This window comes from Bufo gargarizans, unplaced genomic scaffold (genome assembly GCF_014858855.1).
Source record: "Bufo gargarizans isolate SCDJY-AF-19 unplaced genomic scaffold, ASM1485885v1 original_scaffold_1922_pilon, whole genome shotgun sequence".
NCBI classification, from domain to species: Eukaryota; Metazoa; Chordata; class Amphibia; order Anura; family Bufonidae; genus Bufo; species Bufo gargarizans.
The window spans coordinates 33,663-54,217 of record NW_025334571.1 but is presented as its reverse complement, the minus strand read 5'-3'; the positions used below and the strand labels follow the sequence as shown (position 1 = coordinate 54,217).

Below are 20,555 nucleotides of genomic sequence, written 5' to 3'. Positions count from 1 at the left end.
GGGGGTTATCAACAAACATTCCCCATGTTTTTGATCATGTCTTAGGACCTCCCAATATTTCTGAATTATATTTTTTATTAGTTTAGAATGTCGATCATATTTGGAAACACACAAATTGTTTCTTTGTTTCTCCCTCTTTTTAACTTGTCCGATGTCCTGTCTTGTTTTTTGTTTTTTTTACCAACCTCTATTTCAATTTCATTCACCTCTTTCTTAAAACCCCTCTGTATAAATGTATTACCCATCAATAATAATAGACTTTTTCATATATTTTATCTGTACGAGATATCCTTCTGGCCAGTGTGACCTCCTAGGGATACTGGAAAAAATGTGAGGGGCGCGGTGGCTGGAATGAAGCAGCAGGTTATTTCGATCTGTGGTCTTTGTGAATAGAGTCTCAAATCCTCTCTTTATGCGCCGTAATTCAACATCCAAAAGTGAATAACATTTCCATCATAACGTAAATTTGATGGTATTATGGCACTCGTTTAAATGGGTAACAAACTGTGTAAGATTCATCACCCCTCCATAGCATGAACACATCGTCCACATAGCGAAGCCACCCACACAGAATACATGCCTTGTCTCAAAGGCTTGTTAATTGTTACAAAGGGAGACCTTTTGGATAGTGAAACTCCAGTCTTTAATACCTAAGGGGTTAAATGAAATTTGTAGCTTTAGTGCATTTATACGATTGATCACTTTCATATGTTAGGGTTGTTTATGGCGATGTATTTTGTATATAAGTATCAGCTGTTGGTGCTATAAAAATCCCACCTTCTCTAACTGCACGCATGAGTAAGGGGTCGTGTGAGGTGTGAACGATGTCTTTCTCAGCATCCTTCATGATATACCATTTTATATTGGAATGAAGTAAAAAGAAATAAAAGAAACAAGTGTTTTTTTTACTAGCGACTTGTGAGTATGACTTCTGTTGCTCATTTGCATACAATATTGGCACAATGAGGTAAAATGAACACACAAGTCTGCAAGTTTGAACGACTAATTTCTTTGTAAAACATTATTCTTACACAAAACATCAACATGTCTTCTCCCCTGTGTGGATTCTCTTATGTTGATCAAGACTTAATTTCTTAGTAAAGCAGTTCCCGCATTCTGAACATGAAAATGGTTTCTCTCCTGTGTGACTTCTCTGATGTGTAGTAAGACTTCTTTTTTCTGTGAAACATTTCCCACATTCTGAACATGAATATGGCTTCTCTCCTGTGTGAATTCTTTTATGTTGAACAAGGCTTGATTTCTGATTAAAGCATCTCCCACATTCTGAACATGAATATGGCTTCTCTCCCGTGTGAATTCTCTGATGTGCAACCAGATATGATTTATCTGTAAAACATTTACCACACTCTGAACATGAATATGGCTTCTCTCCTGTGTGAATTCTCTTATGTTGATGAAGATTTGATTTCCTGACAAAGCATTTCCCACATTCTGAACATAAAAATGGTCTCTCTCCTGTGTGAATTCTCAGATGTGTAGTAAGACATCTTTTTTCTATGAAACATTTCCCACATTCTGAACATGAATACGGCTTGTCTCCTGTGTGAATTCTTTTATGTTGATCAAGGCTTGATTTGTGGTTAAAGCATTTCCCACATTCTGAACATGAATATGGCTTCTCTCCTGTGTGAATTCTTTTATGCTGATCAAGATGTGATTTCTTTATAAAACATTTCCTACACTCCAGACATGAATATGGCTTCACTCCTGTATGACTTCTCTCATGTTTTAAAATGTCTGATTTATGTCCAAAACATTTCCCACATTCTGAACATGAATACGGCTTCTCTCCTGTGTGGATTCTATTATGTTGATCAAGGTTTGATTTCTGGTTAAAGCATTTCCCACATTCTGAACACGAAAATGTTTTTTCTCCTGTGTGAATTCGTTGATGTATAGTAAGACTTCGTTTTTCTGTGAAACATTTCCCACATTCTGAACATAAAAATGGCTTTTCTCCTGTGTGAATTCGTTGATGTATAGTAAGACTTTTTTTTTCTGTGAAACATTTTCCACATTCGGAACATAAATAAGGCTTTTCTCCTGTGTGAATTCTTTTGTGTTGATCAAGACTTGATTTGTGGTTAAAACATTTCCCACATTCTGAACATGAATATGGCTTCTCTCCTGTGTGAATTCTCTGATGTGCAACCAGATATGAATTATCTGTAAAACATTTACCACACTCTGAACATGAATATAGCTTCTCTCTTGTATGAATTATTTTATGTTTATTAAGATTTGATTTCCTGATAAAGCATTTACCACATTCTGAACATGAAAATGGTTTTTCTCCTGTATGAATTCGTTGATGTATAGTAAGACTTTTTTTTTCTGTGAAACATTTCCCACATTCTAAACATGAAAATGGCTTCTCTCCTGTGTGGATTCTCTGATGTTGATCAAGGCTTGATTTCTGGTTAAAGCATTTCTCACATTCTGAACAAGAATATGGCTTCTCTCCTGTGTGAAGTCTTTTGTGTTGATCAAAACTTGACTTCTTGTTAAAACATTTACCACATTCTGAACATGAATATGGCTTCTCTCCTGTGTGGATTCTCTTATGTTGTTCAAGGCTTGATTTCTGGTTAAAGCATTTCTCACATTCTGAACAAGAATATGGCTTCTCTCCTGTGTGAAGTCTTTTGTGTTGATCAAAACTTGACTTCTTGTTAAAACATTTCCCACATTCTGAACATGAATATGGCTTCTCTCCTGTGTGAATTCTCTTATGTTGTTCAATACTTGATTTATTTGTAACACACTTCCCACATTCTGAACATGAATATGGCTTCTCTCCTGTGTGAATTCTTTTATGATTATCAAGATATGATTTCTTGGTAAAACATTTCCTACACTCCAAACAAGAATATGGCTTCTCTCCTGTGTGCATTCTCTTATGTTGGTCAAGGCTTGATTTCTGGTTAAAGCATTTCTCACATTCTGAACAAGAATATGGCTTCTCTCCTGTGTGAATTCTTGTGTGTTGATCAAGACTTGACTTCTTTTTAAAACATTTACCACATTCTGAACATGAATACGGCTTCTCTCCTGTGTGAATTTTCTCATGTCTTAAAAGCAATGATTTATATGGAAAACATTTCCCACATTCTGAACATGAATATGGCTTATCTCCTGTGTGACTTCTGTGTATAGAAAGCTCTGACTTATATCTGAACTGTTTTCCACGTTCCTCACAATTAAACCTTTTACCCAGTTTCTGCCTTATATTTGGAGTAATAATCTGTGATTGGTCAGGAGAAGATTCCTCATGTTTAGAATGATTATATGAAAGATTTGGACTTGGGTTAATCTGTGATTGGTCATTAGAAAGTTCCTCATTCTTAGGGGAATTATTTGCTGGCTCTGCACTGTGAAGTCCTGGATGTACATTACAGGTAATGAAGTTTTCTCCTGAAGAGCGCTGCCTGGTGTCTTCATCTTCTTTATAATCTAGAGATAACATGATGTTTCCTTCAGGCTTCTCACGGGGATTTTCTGTTGAGATTAATAATAGATTCTATGATTTTTTTTGTTAAAACAATTGGATAAATGTATCACATTCCAATGAGGCTGGATTCACATGTAACAGACATATCCATCTATGTTACGTGCACATGTATCTATGATGCTGTGAGTTGATGTCAGCTGAACCTGTGGTCGGGACACGTGCACAATACAGATGGATAATATGTCCATAATAAGCTGATGTGAATCTGGCCTTAGGCTGGAGAGACACATACAATATAAAATACATTTTTTGTGCCAGTCAGAAGTAGATCCATCAGGAATGTGAGGAATACACCTTTTCCTTTCTCCGCTATGTATTTGCTGTAGAAATTTAAGGCTGACTCTTGAACGTCTCCTGAGTTTCTGCAGTTTGCATGTTGAGGATCTGCTTGCAGATTTAGCCTAAGGCCTCATGCACACGACCGTTCCATTTTTTGTGGTCCGCAAAAAACAGAAGCCGCCCCTGTTGCCTTCCGCAATTTGCAGAACGGAAGCCAGCAATATCAATTCCTATTCTTGTCCGCAAAGCACGGACAAGAGTAGGACATGTTATATTTTTTTAGCGGGGCCGTGGAACGGAGCAACGGATGCGGACAGCACACGGAGTGCTGTCCGCATCTTTTGCGGCCCCATTGAAGTGAATGGGTCCGCATCCGAGCCGCCAAAACACATCTCACATCCACACACTGGGGAGCAGATCCCAGTTATTAAAGGGCCGCACATCTCACATCCACACACCGGGGAGCAGATCCCAGTTATTAAAGGGCCGCACATCTCACACCCACATGCCGGGGAGCAGATCCCAGTTATTAAAGGGCCGCACATCTCACACCCACACACCGGGGAGCAGATCCCAGTTATTAAAGGACCGCACATCTCACATCCACACATCGGGGAGAAGATCCCAGTTATTAAAGGGCCGCACATCTCACACCCAAACACCAGGGAACAGATCCCAGTTATTATAGGGCCACACATCTCACACCCACACACCGGGGAGCAGATCCCAGTTATTAAAGGGCCACACATCTCACACCCACACACCGGGGAGCAGATCCCAGTTATTAAAGGGCCGCACATCTCACACCCACACACCGGGGAACAGATCCCAGTGAGAGGACACTTTACCTGTAACAGTACATTTGTTGTGTATCTATTGAAGTGCCCGCGTGGTCTTTGCTATGTAGGGGAAACTACTATGCGCATGAAAGACCGCTTTGGCAAGCATAAGTCTACCATACGCAACAAAAACCTACTATTGCCCATCCCATAGCATTTCATTAAATTTTTTTTTCACTTGCTTTGTTACCGCCCACTGTTTCCCTGGTAACGTCATGCTTAGGTCATGTGACACGGGGCGGGCTATTTAAATCCTTGTTCACTTTCTTACTTTGCAATCAGCTGTACACTCACTGTTTGACAAAGGCGCATGTACGTGCCGAAACGCGCGTCACTGTATTTATGAGTGACCAATAAAGAGAATCATTTAGAAACTTATAGGAGTGCCGGTTTTCTCTTCATCTAGCACTTTGTGCGCTGTCCGAATCCGTTACTCCGCTCCGTGGCCCCGCAAAAATGTATAACCATGTCCTGATCTCGTCCGCTTTGCGGATAAGAATAGGCTTTTCTATAATGGGCCGCCTGTTCCGTAAATTGCAGATGGCACATGGGCGGCATCCGTATTTTGAGGATCCGCAATTTGCAGACAGCAAAACATGGCATGTTCGTGTGCATGAGCCCTAAAGAAGATGCACCACTTCCAAAAACCAGCAAGTTTTGCAGATATTGTGTCCGCACTTATGAGAACCATTCACACTAAGCCAAGTATCCGCAGTTTTTTGCGGTCCCAATGTTGGGGCTTCTTAGGCACAATCTGCGCTCCTTCTGCGGCAGTTTTATCCGGCACGTGGCCTTGTCTCAGAATGGGGAGAAATGATCAAATATCCTCTGTATTTCCTGGAATTGTTCACGGTATTTGACTGCGTCTCGCTCTGTGCTTTGGATTTACCATCACCGCTGATCATGTTAATTCTGCGCTGCCCGATGGACAGTCCACCCGGGATAGCCTCGCTCAGTTAGTCTGGTACTTGTAGTCCCACCTTCAGTGGAGCAGTTTCTCTTTGCCCTATAAAGTTCACTCATAGGGGCGGCTTTTTTACGGTGTATTGGATGACACGAGACGGGTTTACGCTACGTGGACGGACGGACTTCACCTCAGACAAGACCACTGTAAATATTTAAATCCAAAAAACTGATTAAAAAAGAATGAAAATGTGCAGTAATTGTAGATGTAAAGCATTAGATATGAGACGCTTTATCAGCTCCGGGTCACCCAGTTTGTTTGCGGCTACTTGGCTTAGTGTGAATGGTTCCCATAAGTGCGGACACAATATCTGCAAAGCTTGCAGGTTTTTGGAAGTGCGGCACCTGTTTCCATCTTGCACCGCAGATCCAGTCCTACATCCACTGCTCCACTACATACCTAGGGAATAACTCACACGTTTTGCAGTGTCCAGTACGTGGCTGCACAACCTGCCCTGCGGAAGCATTTGTCACCAGCAAAAGTGCAGTTAACCCTTCCTCGGCCTCCAAACATTTCATACAACATCACAAGAACAATCCAGATGGTTTCAGATGAGGAAGGAGAGGCGTACTGACGGACATAACATCCCACCATCGCTCACCTACTAACACTTCAGGAGTGACTCTCCACCATGCTCAGGTTTCCAATTCCATCTGTTTTCACTAAGGTTTGGTAACCACAGGGGCTGGCGCTCCCCCCATAGTGAGAGGTGCATGCTGGGAGTCTCAGACTGGACAGTATGTAAAGATGGCATTTATTAGTGTAACCCCGGCTGTGACTAAGACGTTATGATCGAAACACGTAAGAAAAGATATTGAAGATGGATCCGTGTTGATGGTGTGAAATAAAGTACAGAAGATGTGACGCCGCTCACAGAAGAGCTTTGCCATAGACAGCAGCAGCGGTGACCAGGAAGGGAGACGGCATGTGCTCAGTGCACGCGCCTTCCCTTCATACAGCTGATCGGCGAGGGTGCCAAGCGTCGGACCACCGCCGATCTGATATTTATAGTAAAAGCCTGGAGAACCCCTTTAACCCAAACCCCCAACAAAAGCCTTAAATGCATCCCATGCTATTTATCTGGAGCGGAGGAAACATTAAACCTGAAAACCTCTTTAACCCAATGACCGACGGGTCTCGCCGCGAACACTCTGGGGGCTTGGCAGACTCCAAAACGATAGGTCACGATATTGAAAATGAAGAATCGGCACGTGATACTAAGCATCTTTCATAACTATTGTGCCCATCACACAGTCCTTGAAACGATACTTGATTGCGGATTGGATGGACTCCGACCTGAATTTCCTTACACGCCAGGTACGGATTTATCTCCCTGAGGTTTCTCCTGGTTTACTGCAGAACCTCTTCCTGAATTTAAATGTAAATCTGAGATTTAGAATTTTTCTGGGGCAGGGACTGAAGGTGGTAACTATGCTTTACTATGCTCCTCATCTAACAGCTTGCCAAAATGTTTTCACAAGCCTGGGGGGAAAAATCAGGGTTCCCCTTTTTCTCAGGCCCGGTGATCCTGCGTCTTTGTTAATTAGACTTTTTTTTTTAAGTTTGACTGGCTCCTACAAAGAAATCCCAGTTATCATCAGAGTATCCCTGTCCATGGGCAGATTAGCCATACACCCTACAGGGAAATTTCCCGGTGGGCGGATGGCCCAAGGGGCCACTCAAGTTCTCCTCTCTGCTGCTGACCGGGTACCTAATGAGGTGTCAACAGTAACTAATGCTGTGAGAATCAGGTACTCGGGTACCCAGCCAGCGACCGAACATGGCCCACACCTCACCTCCTAAGCCCTCTTCTCCATAGATTACTCGAAGAGGAGGACAGATAGCTATTGATGGCCACCACAGAGGGACATCTTTTGGGGCAGTATATTGTGCTACATTGTGTTATTTGGTTTTGCTGGGATGGTGTTTTGCACTATGGTATTGTTGATCCCGTCTTCTGTTCATTTGGACCTGCCTACAACATGGGGCCACTTTTAGTTTTTTTCCAGGGCCACATTAAGTTCCCAGTCTGCCTTTGTCTTCTGAAGAATAGTTCATAGTCAGAAGAGGAAGTGGAGTTCCTCATCAGAGGAGGCAGAGTCGGATACAGTAATAGAAGATGCTAACTTCCCAGATAATGTGGAAGATTCTCAAAAGCTTTAAAAGAAGTAGATACTTCCATCCTAATCACGTCTAATGTTCTGACTGAGAGATGGGGATTCTTCCTCCATAACCTTATCCACTCACTGCTTATACAATGGTGTAAGCCATGCGGGGGCAGGTTTCTTGAGGAACACTCTCTCCTCTTGGTCTTAGCTCTACAAAATAAAAGCATTTCAGGTAACCCATGAAGTATATAAACCACAGGGTATAGCTCCCCTTTAAACTTCAGCTCGCTCAGCCCTCTCCTCATACATCCTGGAGGCAAGGCGTAGCGAACATTCCATGAAGCGGTGTAGGCTGGCTGGGGTCTTTCATAAAGAAGGCGCAGTATTCGGAATGTAGGTCTTATACAGTGCCATAAAACGTATTCATACCCCGTGAACTTTTCCACATTTCTTCACGTTACACTCACAAACGTAGATGTATTTTATTGGGGTTTTATGTGATCAACCAACAAAGCACATGTCTGTGTGAAGTGAGAAGAAGATAAGACATGGTTTCAAAATGTTTAATAAATAAATATCTGAAAAATGTGGCATGCATTTGTATTCAGCCCCCTGTAATCGGATACCCGTAAATAAAATCCAGTGTGACCTTTGCCTTCAGAAGTCACCTAATTAGTAATAGAGACCACCTGTGTGTAATGTATTCTCAGTATAACTCCAGCTCTTCTGTGAGGGCCTCTAAGGTTTGTAAGAGAACATCAGGCATCATGAAAAACCAAGGAACACGCCAGACAGGTCAGGAATAAAGTTGTGAAGAAGTGTAAAGCAGATTAAGGTTATAAAAAATATACAAAGTTCTGAACATCTCACGGAGCACTGGTCAATCCATTATCCGAAAAAGGAAGGAATATTGCACAACTGCAAATCTAGCAATACATGACCGTTCACCTTAACTGACAGCCGAAGCAAGGAGAGCACCAATTAGAGAAGCAGCCAGGAGGACCATGGTCACACTGCAGAAATCCACAGCTCAGGTGGGAGAATCTGTCCACAGCACACCTATTAGTTGTGTACTCCACCAATCTGCCCTTTATGAAAGAGTGGCAAGAAAGCCACAATGCATGTAGGGGACACAGCAAACACATGGAAGAAGGTGCTCTGGTCAGAGGAGACCAAAGTGGAACTTTTTGGCACAAATATAATATGCTATGTGTGACAAAAACTACCACTGCCCTGAACCCACCATACCCACCGTGAAACATGGTCGCAGCATCATGCTGTGGGGGGGGGCTTCTTTTCAGCAGGGACAGGAAACCGGGTCAGAGTTTATGAGAAGATGGAAGGAGCTAAATACAGGGCAATCCTGGCGGAAAACCTGGTAGAGGCGGCAGAAGACTTCTGACTGGTGCAGGAGTTCACATTCCAGCAGGACAACAACCCTAAACATCCAGCCAGAGCTACAATGGAAGGGTTTAGTCTTGTCTGTGAGAAGACTTAAAAATTGCTGTTCACAGACGCTTCGGCAGAGAAACCTCACACAGACTTGTACTTTGTGTTGGTCGATCACATAAAATCCCAATAAAATACATTTAAAGACTATGTATGGGGAACATTATTTCTATGATTGCATTTTATTCATTTGGGGCTAAAAATAATTTTTTCAATTGGTCTTTAGTAAAAATATTGAGCCGTTCTGTCACAAAGGGTTAATTGTTTTTCTAGCTGTGTGACTGGTACTTGTGCTGGTCATCTAATAATCCTGATCTCTAAATTACTAAGGCCTGTATTACACCAACAGATTATCTGACCAATATCTGTCCAATGAGACCAATAGTTGGTGTGTGAAACAAAAGATCTGTGTGTGTAATAGGCCATCTGACCAATGAAAGGTCAGAAAATCTGTCAGATAATCTGTTGGTGCAATACAGGCCTTAGAGGTGTTGACACCTACCTGAGGTATAACAGCCATTACTACATGTCTCCAGCCTTTATAGTGTAGAAGTAATGTCATCTATAACACCCAACATCTGATGACACCTACCTGAGGTATAACAGCCATTACTACATGTCTCCAGCCTTTATAGTGTAGTAGTAATGTCATCTATAACACCCGGCATCTGATGTCACCTACCTGAGGTATAACAGCCATTACTACATGTCTCCAGCCTTTATAGTGTAGTAGTAATGTCATCTATAACACCCAACATCTAATGTCACCTACCTGAGGTATAACAGCCATTACTACATGTCTCCAGCCTTTATAGTGTAGAAGTAATGTCATCTATAACACCCGCTATCTGATGACACCTACCTGAGGTATAACAGCCATTACTACATGTTTCCAGCCTTTATAGTGTAGTAGTAATGTAATCTATAACACCCGCCATCTGATGACACCTACCTGAGGTATAACAGCCATTACTACACGTCTCCGGTGCCTTTACTAGTATAAAACCATTAGCCTGCTATTTAAAGACTCAAAGCTGGGTCACTGCCCGGAGAGCTACTTTACTGCAGCTCTAAGGTGGAGCCTCACCCGAAGAAACCTCCCAATTCCCTTCCTCCATTCATGATTCCATACCTGTGGTCACATGGACTGGAATGTCCTCATCCACCTCACTCTTACACGGGGGATCGCCCATCATCCGCTCTTCTTCATCCTCCACTTTAATATCAGTCACATCTTCCCCCTGATTTGTCATCTGTAACAATTCAGGACAATACAGCAGACAGGTGGGAAATCTAACAGATCCACATAAGAGACCCCCACCATCTATGACTGCAGGACCCCCCTATATAGATGTGTATAGGGCTCAGCTCCATCTACCTGATGGTTCTCTGGGAGCTTCTCCTCTGGACAGTCCTGGGAATACAGAGGACGGGGACATCTCTCGGGGGGATTTCCTTCTATAAGTCCATCTGTAGGAAACACAAAGGGGCAGGAGAGATTATTACATGTGATGAGATGATGGGCGTAGTATCCAGGTGACCCATGACAGCCCCCCCTCCTTACCCTGCTGATTACCCCATAAATCCGTCTCCTCTTCTGCTTCATCTTTAACCTCAGCCTTAATATCCATCAGATTTTCATCCTGAACAAGAGAAATGTAAAATGATCTTTGGTTCAATCCCTTTCTGGTCAGATTCTGGGGAGACTTCAGCTCCATCTACCTGATGGTTCTCTGGGAGCTTCTCCCCTGGACAGTCCTGGTAATACAGAGGACGGGGACATCTCTCGGGGGGACTTCTCCTCCTGGAGTCAGAACCTATAGGAGATAACACACAGACTGAATACAATACTGAGCGCTGAAATGCGGCAGAGGAGAGCAATTTTTTATATATGGAAATGGAAATTAACTGGATGCTGTCATCGGTAAGTGTAATCCAATATTTATTTCTCGCCTATGACAGCCCCCCAGGAGAATAGGCAAGAATTATCTCTAGTCAGGGACTACAGCCTGCAGCACCTTATGGCCAAAGGAAAGACCCTCATTAGAAGGTAGCTGCAGTCTATAGTGCCTAAAAAAAAGTATTTGGAGAGCTCCAGGTAACTGCTCTACAGATCTGCTCAATTGAAGCTGAAGCTCTCTCTGCCCATGATGTGGAGACTGATCTTGTAGAGTGAGCCCCAAACCCCAAGGGCGGAACTAGTCCTTCTCCTCGACCTGTCCTCTGCCTTCGACACCGTCGACCACTCCCTTTTGTTGCAAACTCTCATCTCTTGGTATCAATGACCTGGCCCTCTCCTGGATCACATCATACCTCGCAGACCGGACGTTTAGCTCTCCCACTCCCGCACCACTTCATCGTCTCATTCCCTCTCTGTTGGTGTCCCACGAGGTTCTGTCCTAGGACCCCTGCTCTTCTCCATCTACACTTTTGGCCTGGGACAGCTCATAGAGTCCCATGGCTTTCAGTATCACTCCTACGCTCACGACCCACAAATCTACCTCTCTGGTCCAGACATCACCACCTGTCACCGCCAGATCTCTGAGAAGTTCTGATAGACGTTCTTCAGTACCTCCTGTATGATGTTCTTTTGCTTTCGCTTTGACATCTCTCCTCCCTCTCCCAGCTGTCATCTATTAGCAGTGATTGCCTCCCTATATATCTCCTCCCATACTGCCTCACTTTGCGGTTTATACTACATCCTGGATTGTGTTCTCAGCTTGGAGTTGCTACAGCTGCTTCTTCAGATAAGTCTATGTCTGTATTTGTTGTTTTCCTGTAGGCTTGATTCTAGGTGACCCTGACTCCCTCCGTATTAAGTGCAGGGAGTCGGTGGTCGTGTCCCCTCACTATTATAGGGTTTGCAGGTGTCACTCAGTCTAGGCACGTGGACATGCAACCTTCTATCATAAAGATCTTTGCATGGGCTGAGAAGACAGGGAGATCTTCAGGGCTTTAATAGGGCTTACCCTTTTGTTCCTTAGTTTTGGATCAAGCCAGTTGGATCCTTATTTGTTACTTCTTGTTTTCTGTTACACCATCCGTGACACCACCTTACTATCCAGAATCCCACAATGTCTATCTTCTATATCATCCTTCTTCTCCTCTCGCTTTCTAAAACTTAACATGGATAAGACAGAATTCCTCATCTTTCCCCCATCTTGCTCAACCCCCCCAACAGACCTCTCTATCACGAGCAATGGCTGCACACTCTTCCCGGTCAACCAAGTCTGCTGCATTGGAGTGACCTTGGATTCTGCCCTCTCCTTCAGACCGCACATCCAAGCCCTTTCCAACACCTACCGCCTACAACTCAAAAACATCTCCCGCATCCGTGCTTTCCTTAACTTTAAATCTGCGAAAATACTTGTACATGCCCTCATCATCTCCCGCCTAGACTACTGCAACACTCTCCTCTGTGGCCTTCCATCTAGCACTCTCGCACCCCTCCAATCTATCCTCAACGCTGCTGCCCGACTAATCCACCTCTCCCCCTGTTACTCCTCTGCCTCTCCTCTCTGCCAATCCCTTCACTGGCTCCCCATTGCCCAGCGAATTCACTTTAAAGTACTAACAAATACATACAGGGCCGTCCACAACCTGTCCCCTCCCTACATCTCTGAGCTCCTTTCCCCGATATACCCCTACACACACACACTATCCGATCCTCACAAGACCTCCTTCTCTCCTCTCCTCTTATCACCTCTTCCCACAATCGACTCCAAGATTTCTCCCGTGCATCCCCCATTCTCTGGAACCCCAACATATCAGACTCTCACCGACAGTGGAATCCTTCAAAAGAAACCTGAAAAAACACCTCTTCAGAAGAGCCTACAACCAGTGACCCTGCTGCCGCTATACCGCCATGCCCAGCTTCACCCACACCTACTTTGTCCTTCTCTCATACCATGTAGATTGTAAGCCTCATGGGCAGGGCCCCCTCTCCCTCTGTACCAGTCTGTAACTCGTCTTGTTTATGATTAGTGCACTTGTCTGTATTATGTATGTGCACCGCTTATCATATGTACAGCGCTATGGAATGAATGGCGCTTTAATAATAATAGAAGAATAAGCTAAGGCAATGACCTGTCTGATCCACCTAGCAATGGTCTGAGAAGAGGCAGCAGAACCCTTCTTAGCTCCCTGAAACAAAAGCAGCAGACGAGAGGAGGCTCTTCCAGGCTGAGTGATCTTTAGATACAGTAAAATACACCTCCTAACGTCTAGGCAGTGGAACTCCGATTCCTTCTCATTCTTGGGGGAGGCACAGAAGGAAGGTAGCACTATCTTCTGAGAGCGGTGAAAATGAGAAGAGACTTTTGGTAAAAAAAGAAGGATCAGGAGAAATAACTACCGGATCCTCAAAGATAACCAAATAGGGGGGAATCAGCAGAGAGTACACTGATCCAAGGATGGAGCTTCCTCCTCCATTAACTTGCTGACACATCCTTGACAAAGGGGTTTAGCCCATGCAGAGAGTAGCTTCTTTTTACAAACCGCACACCCGCTCTCTTTAGCTCTGAAGGTCTTCCTGGAAGACTCCTTAGACACCTAGGCACAAACAAACATAACCCCATAAGCAATAGTAAATTAAATCTGCTGGGGAATGACACCTCTTACCCCAGCGTGGTACTGATGTATTACTGGTGGTACCAGCGCGCTGAACCTGCTCCATTCCTTACACAGCAAACTCAGCCGGAATGGGAAACTGACAGCTCTTCAGTCCGCATGGCAGTGAGCTGGCTGGGCATTTTGTCCTTCGGCACGCGCTGCCGGCTACCTCCCCTTCCGGTCCGCAGCGTCAGCTTTCTTCCACCGCCGCACCCGGAAGTTCAGACACACGCGGGCCGGCAGCGGAACATGTGAACACGCCCGAAGAGGTTCGCAGAAGACCCAGAGGTACAAACCCCCCAGGTCCAGGGAAGGGGACGGAAGGTGAGGGACAGACTCTGGAGCCCAAACTTAGCAACGACTCCTCATGGAGACCTAAGCCGCTCGGGGTAACCCTCCTCACTTGCATAAATTGCCGGGGCCCCCGCAGCTCTAATAGAGTATCGGCGATCCGATTCCTTCCTGCCTCTTAGGACAGGAAACAGAGCTGGAGGGGAGGTCCCCTCTTTTAAAAGGCGTTCTGGTTCCTGAATCCTGTCCAGAGGAGGAGCCGGTCTCTCCAGGGGTGCCGTCATAGGCGAAAGAGAAAATCATTTTTTCAATTGGTCTTTAGTAAAAATATTGAGCTATTACTACATGTCTCCAGCCTTTATAGTGTAGAAGTAATGTCATCTATAACACCCGGCATCTGATGTCACCTACCTGAGGTATAACAGCCATTACTACATGTCTCCAGCCTTTATAGTGTAGTAGTAATGTCATCTATAACACCCGGCATCTGATGACACCAACCTGAGGTATAACAGCCATTACTACATGTCTCCAGCCTTTATAGTGTAGTAGTAATGTCATCTATAACACCCGACATCTGATGTCACCTACCTGAGGTATAACAGCCATTACTACATGTCTCCAGCCTTTATAGTGTAGTAGTAATGTCATCTATAACACCCGGCATCTGATGTCACCTACCTGAGGTATAACAGCCATTACTACATGTCTCCAGCCTTTATAGTGTAGTAGTAATGTCATCTATAACACCCGGCATCTGATGTCACCTACCTGAGGTATAACAGCCATTACTACATGTCTCCAGCCTTTATAGTGTAGTAGTAATGTCATCTATAACACCCGGCATCTGATGTCACCTACCTGAGGTATAACAGCCATTACTACATGTCTCCAGCCTTTATAGTATAGAAGTAATGTCATCTATAACACCCGGCATCTGATGTCACCTACCTGAGGTATAACAGCCATTACTACATGTCTCCAGCCTTTATAGTATAGAAGTAATGTCATCTATAACACCCGGCATCTGATGTCACCTACCTGAGGTATAACAGCCATTACTACAAGTCTCCAGCCTTTATAGTGTAGTAGTAATGTCATCTATAACACCCGGCATCTGATGTCACCTACCTGAGGTATAACAGCCATTACTACATGTCTCCAGCCTTTATAGTGTAGAAGTAATGTCATCTATAACACCCGGCACCTGATGACACCTACCTGAGGTATAACAGCCATTACTACATGTCTCCAGCTTTTATAGTGTAGAACAGGGATGTCAAACTCGTGGCCCTCCAGCTGTTGCAAAACTACAACTCCCATCATGCCTGGGCATACTACAGCTATCAGGGAATGATGGGAGTTGTAGTTTTGCAACATCTGGAGGGCCATGAGTTTGACATCCATGGTGTAGAAGTAATGTCACCTATAACACCCGGCATCTGATGACACCTACCTGAGGTATAACAGCCATTACTACATGTCTCCAATCTTTATAGTGTAGAAGTAATGTCATCAATAACACCCGGCATCTGATGACACCTACCTGAGGTATAACAGCCATTACTACATGTCTCCAGCCTTTATAGTGTAGTAGTAATGTCCTCTATAACACCCGGCATCTGATGTCACCTACCTGAGGTATAACAGCCATTACTACATGTCTCCAGCCTTTATAGTGTAGTAGTAATGTCATCTATAACACCCGGCATCTGATGACACCTACCTGAAGTATAACAGCCATTACTACATGTCTCCAGCCTTTATAGTGTAGAAGTAATGTCATCTATAACACCCGGCATCTGATGTCACCTACCTGAGGTATAACAGCCATTACTACATGTCTCCAGCCTTTATAGTGTAGAAGTAATGTCATCTATAACACCCGGCATCTGATGTCACCTACCTGAGGTATAACAGCCATTACTACATGTCTCCAGCCTTTATAGTGTAGAAGTAATGTCATCTATAATACCAGGCATCTGATGAGACCTACCTGAGGTATAACAGCCATTACTACATGTCTCCAGCCTTTATAGTGTAGAAGTAATGTCATCTATAACACCCGGCATCTGATGACACCTACCTGAGGTATAACAGCCATTACTACATGTCTCCAGCCTTTATAGTGTAGTAGTAATGTCATCTATAACACCCGACATCTGATGACACCTACCTGAGGTATAACAGCCATTACTACATGTCTCCAGCCTTTATAGTGTAGTAGTAATGTCATCTATAACACCCGGCATCTGATGTCACCTACCTGAGGTATAACAGCCATTACTACATGTCTCCAGCCTTTATAGTGTAGTAGTAATGTCATCTATAACACCCAGCATCTGATGAGACCTACCTGAGGTATAACAGCCATTACTATATGTCTCCAGCCTTTATAGTGTAGTAGTAATGTCATCTATAACACCCGGCATCTGATGACACCTACCTGAGGTATAACAGTCATTACTACATGTCTCCAGCCTTTATAGTGTAGAAGTAATGTCATCTATAACACCCGGTATCTGATGACACCTACCTGAGGTATAACAGCCATTACTACATGTCTCCGGTGCCTTTACTAGTATAAAACCATTAGACTGCTATTTCAAGACTCAAAGCTGGGTCACTGCCCGGAGGGCTCCTTTACTGCAGCTCTAAGGTGGAGCCTCACCTGAAGAAACCTCCCAATTCCCTTCCTCCATTCATGATTCCATACCTGTGGTCACATGGACTGGAATGTCCTCCTCCACCTCACTCTTACACGGGGGATCGCCCATCATCCGCTCTTCTTCATCCTCCACTTTAATATCAGTCACATCTTCCCCCTGATTTGTCATCTGTAACAATTCAGGACAATACAGCAGACAGGTGGGAGATCTAACAGATCCACATAAGAGACCCCCACCATCTATGACCCCTCTATGACTGCAGGACCCCCCTATATAGATGTGTATAGGGCTCAGCTCCATCTACCTGATGGTTCTCTGGGAGCTTCTCCTCTGGACAGTCCTGGGAATACAGAGGACGGGGACATCTCTCGGGGGGATTTCCTTCTATGAGTCCATCTGTAGGAAACACACAGGAACCGGAGAGATTATCACATGTGATGATGAGATGATGGGAGTAGTATCCAGGTGACCCATGACAGCCCCCCTCCTTACCCTGCTGATCGCCCCATAAATCCGTCTCCTCTTCTGCTTCATCTTTAACCTCAACCTTAATATCCAGCAGATTTTCATCCTGAAGAAGAGAAATGTAAAATGGTCTTTGGTTCAGTCCCTTTCTGGTCAGATTCTGGGGAAACTTCAGCTCCATCTACCTGATGGTTCGCTGGGAGCTTCTCCTCTGGACACCTCCCGGGGGGACTTCTCCTCCTGGAGTCAGAACCTATAGGACATAACACACAGACTAAATACAATACTGAGCTAAAAAGCGGCAGAGGAGAGCAGGAACATGTGCGTGCACTAGGGTGGAGTTCAGCAGCCTGGAAGTCTATGGGCAGCCGGCAGCAGTTCGTGAGTCAGATAAATCCGCCATTTTATGGTTTCCAGGAGAATTTCTGACCCTTCAGTTTTCTGATTTTAATTGAAAAGAAAATCCTTGGAAAGTGTGACCCCCCATAGAGGGACCAGAGCGCCCCCCAATATCAGGGCTGAACCCCCATAGAGAGACAAGAGCGCCACTGATAACAGGGCTGAACCCACATAGAGGAAGGAGAGCGCCCCCCGATATCAGGGCTGAACCCACATAGAGGAAGGAAAGCGCCCCCGATATCAGGACTGAACCCCCATAAAGGGAGGAGAGTGCCCCCGATATCAGGGCTGAACCCCCATAGAGACAAGAGCGCCCCCAATATCAGGGCTGAACCCTCATAGAAGGATGAGAGCGCCCCCCGATATCAGGGCTGAACCCCCATAGAGGGAGGAGAGCGCCCCCCGATATCAGGACTGATAAACTGTGTCCATAGGATGGTTCAGACTGGAGAAGTCCAGTTCATACTTGTATAGCACTGGGGCAGGAGACTCCCCGTATAGACATATAAAACACACCTGGAGACATTGTATCTGTGTCTTTCTTTCTCTCAGTGACAGACTTGGAGGGCTTTGAAGTCTCACCCAAATTCCATCTACAGTCCATGGTGTTAGAAACCCAGAAACGTCAACAGACTTCTTTTACCTGACCAGGACAATCTCCCACGGGACTACTGAAACTCAACAACCACAGTGGGCAACCCTTTGTGTTACGTGGACTCTCTACCGCAAGAGCAGCAGTGAGACTATGGACTCTCTACCGTAAGAGCAGCAGTGAGACTATGGACTCTCTACCGCAAGAGCAGCAGTGAGACTATGGACTCTCTACCGCAAGAGCAGCAGTGAGACTATGGACTCTCTACCGCAAGAGCAGCAGTGAGACTATGGACTCTCTACCGCAAGAGCAGCAGTGAGACTATGGACTCTCTACCGCAAGAGCAGCAGTGAGACTATGGACTCTCTACCGCAAGAGCAGCAGTGAGACTATGGACTCTCTACCGCAAGAGCAGCAGTGAGACTATGGACTCTCTACCGCAAGAGCAGCAGTGAGACTATGGACTCTCTACCGTAAGAGCAGTCAGACTATGGACTCTTTACTGTAAGAGCGGTGAGACTATGGACTCTTTACTGTAAGAGCAGTGAGACTATGGACTCTTTACTGTAAGAGCAGTGAGACTATGGACTCTTTACTGTAAGAGCAGTGAGGCTATGGACTCTATACTGTAAGAGCAGTGAGACTATGGACTCTATACTGTAAGAGCAGTGAGGCTATGGACTCTATACTGTAAGAGCAGTGAGACTATGGACTCTATACTGTAAGAGCAGTGAGACTATGGACTCTTTACTGTAAGAGCAGTGAGACTATGGACTCTATACTGTAAGAGCAGTGAGACTATGGACTCTATACTGTAAGAGCAGTGAGACTATGGACTCATTACTGTAAGAGCAGTGAGACTATGGACTCTATACTGTAAGAGCAGTGAGACTATGGACTCTATACTGTAAGAGCAGTGAGACTATGGACTCTTTACTGTAAGAGCAGTGAGACTATGGACTCTGTACTGTAAGAGCAGTGAGACTATGGACTCTGTACTGTAAGAGCAGTGAGACTATGGACTCTGTACTGTAAGAGCAGTGAGACTATGGAACTCTGTACTGTAAGAGCAGTGAGACTATGGACTCTTTACTGTAAGAGCAGTGAGACTATGGACTCTGTACTGTAAGAGCAGTGAGACTATGGACTCTGTACTGTAAGAGCAGTGAGACTATGGACTCTGTACTGTAAGAGCAGTGAGACTATGGACTCTGTACTGTAAGAGCAGTGAGACTATGGACTCTGTACTGTAAGAGCAGTGAGACTATGGACTCTGTACTGTAAGAGCAGTGAGACTATGGACTCTGTACTGTAAGAGCAGTGAGACTATGGACTCTTTACTGTAAGAGCAGTGAGACTATGGACTCTTTACTGTAAGAGCAGTGAGACTATGGACTCTTTACTGTAAGAGCAGTGAGACTATGGACTCTTTACTGTAAGAGCAGTGAGACTATGGACTCTTTACTGTAAGAGCAGTGAGACTATGGACTCTATACTGTAAGAGCGGTGAGACTATGGACTCTGTACTGTAAGAGCAGTGAGACTATGGACTCTTACTGTAAGAGCAGTGAGACTATGGACTCTATACTGTAAGAGCAGTGAGACTATGGACTCTTACTGTAAGAGCAGTGAGACTATGGACTCTTTACTGTAAGAGCAGTGAGACTATGGACTCTTTACTGTAAGAGCAGTGAACTATGACTCTTTAGCAGTGAGACTATGGACTCTTTACTGTAAGAGCAGTGAGACTATGGACTCTTTACTGTAAGAGCAGTGAGACTATGGACTCTTTACTGTAAGAGCAGTGAGACTATGGACTCTTTACTGTAAGAGCAGTGAGACTATGGACTCTTTACTGTAAGAGCAGTGAGACTATGGACTCTTTACTGTAAGAGCAGTGAGACTATGGACTCTTTACTGTAAGAGCAGTGAGACTATGGACTCTTTACTGTAAGAGCAGTGAGACTATGGACTCTTTACTGTAAGAGCAGTGAGACTATGACTCTGTACTGTAAGAGCAGTGAGACTATAGACTCTGTACTGTAAGAGCAGTGAGACTATGGACTCTGTACTGTAAGAGCAGTGAGACTATGGACTCTGTACTGTAAGAGCAGTGAGACTATGGACTCTGTACTGTAAGAGCAGTGAGGACTATGGACTCTGTACTGTAAGAGCAGTGAGACTATGGACTCTGTACTGTAAGAGCAGTGAGACTATGGACTCTATACTGTAAGAGCAGTGAGACTATGGACTCTATTACTGTAAGAGCAGTGAGACTATGGACTCTTACTGTAAGAGCAGTGAGACTATGGACTCCATACTGTAAAAGCAGTGAGACCTAGTGGACTCTATACTGT

The 20,555-nt window shown here is 44.5% G+C and overlaps 1 protein-coding gene across 3 annotated transcripts; it reads right to left on the bottom strand.

Moving 5' to 3' along the window:
- Nucleotides 1–884: 884 nt before the first annotated feature.
- LOC122923796 (oocyte zinc finger protein XlCOF6-like) lies at nucleotides 885–17,277 on the bottom strand. Of its 3 annotated transcripts, none has more exons than XM_044274641.1 (2): nucleotides 17,235–17,277; nucleotides 885–3,519 (listed from the first exon to the last, which is right to left on the bottom strand). In XM_044274641.1, exon 2 carries the CDS (start codon nucleotides 3,485–3,487, stop codon nucleotides 1,040–1,042), a length of 2,448 nt encoding a protein of 815 aa, XP_044130576.1. In that variant the 5' UTR covers nucleotides 3,488–3,519; nucleotides 17,235–17,277; the 3' UTR covers nucleotides 885–1,039. The 3 variants fall into 3 exon arrangements, with proteins under 3 accessions (XP_044130576.1, XP_044130575.1, XP_044130574.1); XM_044274640.1 differs by lacking the exon at nucleotides 17,235–17,277 and adding an exon at nucleotides 16,790–16,845; XM_044274639.1 differs by lacking the exon at nucleotides 17,235–17,277 and adding an exon at nucleotides 10,304–10,357.
- Between the last annotated feature and the right edge of the window lie 3,278 nt (nucleotides 17,278–20,555).

Coding starts and splice junctions, on each gene's coding strand:
- LOC122923796 (XM_044274641.1), bottom strand. CDS start 3,487: ATGTTATCTCTAGATTATAAAGAAGATGAAGACACCAGGCAGCGCTCT.